The 9,247-nt window shown below is 39.2% G+C and overlaps 2 protein-coding genes across 2 annotated transcripts; both read left to right on the top strand.

The window, feature by feature from the left end:
* Positions 1-6: 6 nt before the first annotated feature.
* Positions 7-3,997, top strand: LOC119901325. The gene is made up of 3 exons (XM_038716958.1): positions 7-41; positions 984-1,193; positions 2,769-3,997. Exons 2-3 carry the CDS (start codon positions 984-986, stop codon positions 3,663-3,665), a joined length of 1,107 nt encoding a protein of 368 aa, XP_038572886.1. The 5' UTR covers positions 7-41; the 3' UTR covers positions 3,666-3,997.
* Positions 3,998-4,011: 14 nt separating this feature from the next.
* On the top strand, positions 4,012-8,714 carry LOC119901326. Its single transcript, XM_038716959.1, has 4 exons — positions 4,012-4,671; positions 4,806-4,961; positions 5,236-5,334; positions 7,189-8,714. Exons 1-4 carry the CDS (start codon positions 4,138-4,140, stop codon positions 7,486-7,488), a joined length of 1,089 nt encoding a protein of 362 aa, XP_038572887.1. The 5' UTR covers positions 4,012-4,137; the 3' UTR covers positions 7,489-8,714.
* The last annotated feature ends 533 nt before the right edge of the window (positions 8,715-9,247 follow it).

Here is a 9,247-nt window from a genome sequence, read left to right as displayed (position 1 = left end):
GGGGTTTTCTACGGAGCCGGATAATACTTCACGTACCTCATGTAAGTAACTCTTTGTGTTGTTAAAAGTGAGATTTTACCCTAATTAACGTCTTTGTGCTGCACAATCGCTCTGTCGAAGAGCGCCAATTTCGAATGTGCTCTAACGTTAACGTTACCTCAAACAGTTTGTTAACTTGAGCCACATAAATTACTGTATTAATCTAACGTTACGTGTGTGTGCGCGTTGTATAAGTAATGTTGACTTTGTGTGATAGTTTAATGTTTCAGAGGTGTTTGTAACTTCTTCAAAAACATTGAGTCCGCTGCCAACGCTGTCGAAGCTACGACAGACACACGTAGCCACAGCTAACGTTAGCTAAGTTAAGTGATTACTGATTATCGTCGGTTGGAGATGAATGTTAATGTGCCAGTGCAGCAGTTACTTTGGCGAGTACACAATCCACACAATCTAACCAAAACCACATTGATGAGGGAGCAAACATTTGCAACTATGAGTGTGGGCACTGTTAGCTAATGTGGATTAGCACATAGCCTGAAATACACCCACACCGCCCGCGGTTAACACACCTCAACGGTGGTGCTCAAGGTGCAGGCCCATTTCTCCTCATCCAGCGTGCTTTACACGTGTTTGTCTTAACAGGAAAACTTTGTATTTGACTGTGGCACATTCACACATCTCACACCAACACACTTTGCAGTCATTCCAGTTGTTCCACTAATATTTTGGCAAGAGAGGTTACAAGTATTTTAGGCTATCTAACCTAACAATTAGTCAATTGTGATGGTTAGACATGAGGTTGACATGATGTTTCAGATTATTTTATTTCTAAAATAAATTCTGTGATGAACTAAAGTTACCCATTCTTGTCTTGTCCAGCAGAATAATCTTCATTTGTATTTTAAGTGTATTTTTTTATGGATTTTATCAGGCTTGTATTCAAAAGGCTAGATGTAACTAACTTTATTTATTTTTATTGACAGATGGGATGGCCCTGTAAATTGTGCAACACTGTGGTACCAGGAAAGAGTGACATTTTAAAGCATTATAGACTGCATCATGGGACTTTTGGACACAGCCATGCCTTGCCTTGTATTCATATAGATTGCCCATGTTCTTTTAAATCCTGGAGTTCCTTCCGCTCTCACCTCTCAAGATACCACCCAGAAGCTAAATCCTTCATCTCACCACAAGTAAGTCTTTCATTTACCTGCCCTTTGTGTCAAAACCCTGGATTTAACAACGAAAAGGATTTTTTTGAGCATATAGGTCACCATCTCAAGAATAACGAGACTGTTAAGTGTGTCTTCATAGAATGTGATCACCAAACAAATGTGTATGGGACGTTTGCAACACACAAACACAGAAAGCATACTCCACATACATCACAAGATTTCAAACCAGGGATTATTTGTGGGTTACCCGAGGAAGCACTTGATTTTGAAGCCTCTGAAGAGGATGAGGTCCACAATGATGCTAATCATGAAGGCAGTAGCACTAATGCACACTATGAAGAGGAAGATGGAAGCAGTGTAGTTGTAGAGTATATAGCATCCCTCTTGTTGAAATTAGAGAGTGTTCATAATGTTTCAGTTCGGTGCATTGATGAATTGGTTGATGATCTTCACTTCATAGCAAATTCTGCATGCATATCTTCAGTTAAAAGTATCATTGTTTCACATTTTAAGAAAAATAACCAAACCATTGATGACACTGTTGTTACATCTTTGGTGGAAGAATTGTGCAATTCCAATCCCCTAAGCTCAGCACTTAGTAGTGCTGGTCCTCTATCCTCATCGTTCAAGAGACGGAAGTATTATACAGAAAAATTTGAAGTTGTTGAGCCTGTTGAGTATGTCCTTGAACCAAATGAGAAGAGAAGTTTCCAGTATATTCCAATTCTTAAGTCTTTGATTAATATTTTGGGTAAAGAAGATCTTCGAGAAAAAGTTCTGAGTAAAGAAAAGGACAAGCCATCTACTAAATATGAATCATATCAAGACGGTACAATCTATAAAGATAATTCTTTTTATTCTGAAGAACTAAGAATTACACTTGTACTGTACATTGATGACTTCGAAATTTGCAATCCACTGGGAACTTCAAGAAAGAAGCACAAGATTACAGCTGTATACTGGGTGTTTGGCAACATTCCACACTCATCTCGGTCAACTCTGAGCTCTGTGTACTTGGCCCTTTTATGTAAAGCAGTGGACATCAAAAGATTTGGTTATGAGGAAGTGCTTGCCCCTTTGTTAAAAGACATTGCTATCTTGGAGCGTGACGGCATCTACATTTCCTCAGTAGGACAAAATGTGAAAGGAAGTGTGTTTTGCGTTGCAGCAGACAATCTTGGGGCACATTCAATTTGTGGATTAGTGGAAAACTTTTCTGGTCCATTCATTTGCAGATTTTGTCTTGGACAGCGATCAGAATATCAGATAAAGGAGGTGAGGTCTGGTGCCTTTCCGGCTCGCACCCAAGAAGCACATGCAACTCATGTATTGACTGTCAAAGAAAACCCTGCCTTGACACATTGTTTCGGTGTTAAAAAGGCTTGTCCATTGACTGAAAATCTGAGCTATTTCCACTGTGTCACTGGCTATCCACCTGACATATTACATGACGTTTTTGAAGGGATTGTTCCCTTAGAACTGGGTCTGTGCTTCAGTGTTTTTATTTCTAAGAAATATTTCACATTTAGTGAACTTAACAGTGCTATTTCACAGTTTCCATATAAGTGGTCTGACAAAACTAACTCTCCTCAGCCAGTGCCTGCTACCTTCTCCTCAAGAAACAAGATTGGAGGAAACGCGCATGAAAATTGGTCCCTCATACGACTGTTGCCATTCATTATTGGACACAAAATACCTTTGAGTGATCCAGCCTGGCTTCTGTTGATGTCTTTAAAAGACATTGTTGAGCTTGTTGTGGGTCCAGTCCATAATGAGGAAAGCATTGCATATCTTGACTCAAAAATTTCTGAACACCGACACAGATTCCAGGAAGTGTTCCCTAATGAAGAATTAATCCCGAAGCACCACTTTTTAGAGCACTATCCTGCTTTGATAAAAGCTTTTGGACCAGTTATAGCTTTCTGGACGATGCGGTTCGAAGCAAAACACAGCCAGTTTAAACGGATTGTAAGGCATACTGGCAACTTCAAGAACATTCTCCTGTCCCTGGCTACAAAGCACCAGCTTATGATAAGCCACAACCTGCATTCCACAACAGTTTTGCCTGCTCTTAGTGTTGTAAGAGTAACATCAGTTCCAGTGGATGTCCTACATGTAAATGTTCAGGAGTCAATCAGGCATATATCTCCTTCTCAGTCTCATGTTCAGCTGGCTGACACAGTCACCTATCAGGGATCGAGGTACTCAAAAGGCATGATTGTGGCCTTTGGTTCTACTGCAGGTCTTCCTGATTTTGCAGTGATTCTTCAAATTGCACTTATCGAGGAAAGAGTGTATTTTATTGTGAGAACACAGATATCCTGGTTTGATGAACATTATCGCGGATATTATCTGGAGAAGACAGACCACATAACTCTCGTTGAGCAACGATGCCTTACTGATGTATATCCTCTGTCTGCCTATATTGTTGCAGGAAAGCAAATGGTGATATTGAAGCGCCACATCTGTCTCCAACATAACTCTTCTTAGAAATGGAGCAAACTGTGAGATTCCGGGTCCTCATCGATCATGAAATCAAGAAACTCACTCTCAGCAGTGGCATGCCCTCAACTGTGAATGAGTTGGTTGCAGCTGTCAAAGAACATTTTTCCATCCCCACAGATATAAGTCTTCAATACAAAGATGAGGAATTTGATGACTTCTTCACCCTAACATCTACCAATGAGCTGAAAGATAAGTGCACACTTAAAGTTGTGTATACACCGCTGGAGTTGACGCTGACCGTTGTTCCCCAGGAAAGCACCCCAGATGCCTCTGATGTCAGCTCTCTCTGTGAGTGTACGAGTCTCAGTGGGAACTCAGTGGATACGTCATTCCGAGTCCATCCCCCTCTGAAAGGCAGAGCCCATGGCCTGCTGTGTTTCCAATTCCAACCTTCTCACACAACACTGAACTGGCCTTAAGACAAGGAAACGAGATTTATTTAAGAGATGGCACCCCTATGACATCACCAAGTATCAAATCAGACATCCTGGAGCGCCTGGCAGAGGCCATGTTTTTCTACACAGCTTACCCCAATGATGCCCAGAGATGTGCAGTGGCAGAGGCACTAGTTGCAAAGCATCCCTGCTTAAAGGAGCCCGGATCTTTTAATGGAATTTATGGGTGGCAGGTAAGCCTAAAGTATAAGTGTGGAAACTACCGGACAAAACGGAAAGCACTTGGAAGCACTGAACTCCTGATAAACTCACTGAGAAACAAGTCAAGTGATGAGCGAAAAGCCGCTAAAAATGTCAAGAAACCAAAGAGGGCAGAGGTGAATTACTTGCCCTCACACCCACATGGTGAAACAGATGACACCCTTGAGAATCTGAGACTTGACCTAATTGCTGCCCATCAGACAAAGGACTCTGTCAGGAGCACAAATGATATGATGGCCAGAACATACAGCTGGAGAAGACAGGAAGTTATTACCAAGTCTCCTGGTGTGGCAGAATTCAAGGAAAGATGGCCTGCCCTCTTCGAACCATTCCAGGTAAGTGACTTATCATTCAGTTTTTGCTGACACTACTCACTTCTGAGAACTTTTTAGAAATTGTGACTTGGACATGAGATAGTAGATTAATCTTTAAACCCCCTTAAATAAGTCAAACATTTGCTGTCTTACAGGTAAACGAGGAGTTCCGAAGATGTACTGCAGTTTCCCTGGAAGCGACGTTTATGTCACAGCTGGACAAATACACCCCAAAGCTCCTAGAACTCTTTAGTGCCAAGGGAGGAGCAACTGGTCAACGCATCAAAAAGTTGTTGATGGATCTGATACAGGTAGGGAAAAATTGGTTACAAAGTTAAGGTACGATATTAATCAATTGAGTGGTTTTGTTTTTCAGTTTTTTCAGCATCTTGCTTATCTGGGTGGTTTTTCTTTTGTTTTGTTTTTTTGTTAATTAGCCAGTTTTTTTCTAAATTGTCTCGTGTTATTACTATTAATATATTATAATGAATAAAAAAGAAAAAATAATACAGACCTACAGTAATTACAGGGTTGGAGTGAATTTACCAACAAAAATAATTTATTCATTATTGTTCTATTAACTAGGACCCAAGTGCCACTACAGTGAAGAAGAGAGATGTCACTCTGAGATGCCTCTTTGAGTATATGGGAGAGAGTGGACAGGAGCTTATCTCAGATTACTGTGTAAGTATTGTCTCAAAGCAGGTTTGGGTCAGTCTGGTGAACATGTTTAAATTGTGCGGACTGTTAAAGGATAACTCTTGCCAAATTGCAACCTAGGCTATTTTTGCTAATCTACCAGAGTCATACTTTCTTGTAAAAGCATAATTAGAATGGAAATGCCACTTTTAAGATTGACCGTATTTTCGTTTTCAGGTCAAAATGCCTTTTGAATGGGTGTGCTAGGGGCACTACAATGATTGCATCAAAATCGCTAGTTTTAAAACACTAAAGCGGCTCTACACATGAACTTGAGCATTGACAACATTGTTTGTGTACACACAGTTTACTAAAAAGAAATGTTTTGTGCGACTCACATTATCAGTTAGTGTTTACGGTGGCTAGAATTTTGACAGTCAAAAGTATTCGATCTCCGAATGTAATGAACTACATATGAGGAAATGTCATGAACTTGTAATTCCAATAAAAAGCATGATAACTTAGCTCATGGCAATTTATATGGAAACAAACTTTAGGAGCTTTCCATCTTTACTCTCCTCATGTTGCATTGCATTTGGAGATTGACAAAATTCCAGCTACCAGAAACACAAACATGTATGTATGTATGTATGATCTACAGGGTATTGCACCAATGTTGTCTTAACCTAGAAGTGTGTCTATAACAGCTTTTCAGGGGATTAACTAGCGCTTAAATAATATGAATCACTGACTTGTCCAGGCGACACATAAAACTAAACATCAGTTGTGAGTTCCTCACAGGTTGGCACTCTAGTAGACACAAACAAATGACTGGCCCTATGTCACCTAGGCACACGAAACAGCAGCCGCCACTGATAAAGTGAGTCGTACAAAACCTTTCTATAAGGCGCACTTAAAAGCCTTTAATTTTCTAATCCGGAGCGCCTTACATATGAATCAATTGGTTAATAACGCTCTGCGTTATTAAATTCGCCCGTGAACTCGCGCTCGTGTCCATCTTATGCCCGCTCTGTCACACGGCCAGTTCAACCTCGTATAAATCATGTTATGTGTGTAAGTCACGTGCCCGCTCACGACCGCTCACTCTTACTAACAGACACACAGACACACTGTCCCCCGCGCTGCTCGCGCGTCACAGAATGTTCATAAAGCGCTCCCTGTTCACAGTAACCGGGTCGTCTCATTCAAACAGCCTGCTGTTGCTGTCAGCGAGCCGCCGCACATGAATACTCATGAGTCAGGCTGCGAATGCAAGTTACGTGCCCGCCCCAGCGCGCTCACGCTTACTAAAACGCCTCACCTCCGGCGCCGCGCATTCGCTACATTCCCTTTGGCACATCTAGTGGATGCATAACGCAAACCCAGTCAAACGTTTGACTGCAGTATCTTATGCGCCTTATAATCCGGTGCGCCCTATATATGAAAAATGTTCTAAAATAGGTCATTCATTGAAGGTGCGTCTTATAGTGCGGAAAATACGGTACACAATGTTGTCAATGCTCGAGTCCATGTGTAGAGCCCCTGGTGACACTTCAAGTACAGTTTCATGTTGTGTTGAGCCTTCTTAGTGTTTTAAAAATAGTGATTTTTATGCCATCATTGTAGTGCCCCTAGCACTCCCATTCAAAAGGCATTTCGACTTCATATGAAAAAAGTCTATCTTGAGAGTGGCATTTCCATTCTAATTATGCTTTTACAAGAAAGAATGACTCTGGTAGATTAACAAAAATAGCCTAGGTTAAATTTTGGCAAGCGTTTCCCTTTAATGTGAACTGAATGAACCAGCATTTGGCAGGTAGTGGATTATTTATGCATTTATTTATTTTTCTTAATAAATGAGATTGTTTGTCTTAAATACTTTATCTTGTATCTCAAAAGGGGGCCGCAGAGACCATTGTTCATGAGGACCTGAAAATTAAGAACATGAGCATCTATGTCTGCCGTGAGCCAGATGCAGTAGGAATCATCATTGAGGGAATACCAGTCCTTACCAATCTTGGAAACCTGGCCAAAGCATGCTGCTTCCTGCTTGGGTTGACATATGCACTTAATCTTGAGTATCCATCCAAGCTTTCCAAAACATTTGAGGTGTTTCAAAGACTTTTCGTGGGACTTGAGACACTGCGCCCAAAACCAAGCCCCAAGTTCATGACCCTGAAAAACAAACTCCTTGCCTAGGCACTCAGACATGACTGTCACTGCACTTGTGAACAGCTGTTTTCTTTGTCTGTTCAACATCATTATACATTGGACATAATGGGTGTTATGTCCAATGTTATATTGGACATAATTGGACATTCAGGTTGTTGTAATGGTTTATCCTTGTCATGTTTTATACTGTACACAGGTCATACTTCCTGGTGTGAAAAAGTAATTATATTTTATACACACAAAATAGACCTGCTGTGAAGCTGCACTTTAAAAACTGGTCAGTAGGTGAGATCAGTGAGATGTTTCAAAATATTCACACACGCTGTGAAGGTATTATGCCAAGTTGAGGTCAGATGGTCATGCTTGTGACCTGTAATGTTAGTGTTATAATGTTTCAATATTATGTTCACACTGTACTGTTAAAAGGATAGTTCACTTCAAAATGAAAATTCTGTCATCATTTACTCACCCTCAAGTTGTTTTAAACCTGTATGAATTTCTTTCCTCTACAGGACACAAGGAAGATGTCTGAAGAATGTTAGTAACCGAACAGTTAACTGGACCCATTGACTTCCATATTAGAAAAAAATAAAAAGACTATGGAAGAACATTCTTCAAAATATCTTCCTTGTGTTCAGCAGAAGAAAGAAATTCATACAGGTTTAAAACAACTTGAGGGTGAGTAAATGATGACAGAATTTTCATTTTGAAGTGAACTATCGTTTTAAGGTGTTTTACTAACCTACTATTTACAAGCTGAGGTCATATTTTGTTTAATACATGAATACAGAAGTTCTTGATTGTTTATACTGTCCAGCTCATTCCCACTATTTGGATATGGCATGTGAATTGTTAAAAAAATAGCAAGTGCCAGTTAACTTGATATTAAAATGTTTTAATATTATGTATGTACACACAGTAAAATATACTGTGAAGGTGTTCTTCTAACCTGCACTTTATAAGTTGAGGTCATGCTTTTTTTAATGCATGAATAGATGTTATTGATTGTTAACACTATCCAGCTCATTTTGAATTTGGTTTGTAAATTGTTACTTAATTTTAAATTTTAATTTTAAATTTTTAAATTTTGTAACATTATGTACACAGAACTGTACTGTGAAGGTGTTCCACTAACCTGCACTTTATTTGCTGAGGGCATGTTTTCTTAAATGCCTGAATACCAATGTTTATACTGTCCAGCTCATTGCTACTGTTTTGGATATGGCAATGATTTAATAAATGTTGGAAATTGACATAGTAGCAACTATTTATTTGAAGCTATTTACACTTTCAAAACAAAGAGGGTCAATTGATCAAAATTAATAAATCAGAACATTATCTACTTATTTTTTTCATTTAAGTTACCTATTTTAATTAAGTTTAATGTGTATAAAATGATGATATTTTCTACATTGATAGTACTCAATTTATTGGCTTTTTCTGAAAATGCTACTTAATATTTTTGCATACATTGAAATTCACATTATTAAGTTGTCTTTACTCAAAATATCAGTTAGTTCACTAAACTTGAAAAAAATAGTTGGAAAATGTTGTCTTAATTTTATTGAGTTAGATCCAAGTAACAGTTTTAACAGTGTAGGGAGACAGGGTTGACTCAAAAATGACTTGAACTTGTTTAAGGTTTTTGTTGTAATGCTATAATCTATCAACATTAGCTATGAGTCCTGAAAGTCATGAGTCTTCCTTGCAAAGTTGCAGTTCCTAAAGTTGTTTGAATTGAATCATATCGAGTTTGCAGCTAATTAAAGTTAAGTTGTGATCCTGA

The sequence above is a fragment of the Micropterus salmoides genome, unplaced genomic scaffold, assembly GCF_014851395.1.
Source record: "Micropterus salmoides isolate LMB-PRFRI ecotype aquatic unplaced genomic scaffold, ASM1485139v1 Ms_hic_scaffold_13, whole genome shotgun sequence".
Taxonomy (NCBI): domain Eukaryota; kingdom Metazoa; phylum Chordata; class Actinopteri; order Centrarchiformes; family Centrarchidae; genus Micropterus; species Micropterus salmoides.
Note: the sequence above shows the minus strand (reverse complement) of the source record. Positions and strands in the feature narration are given on the sequence as shown.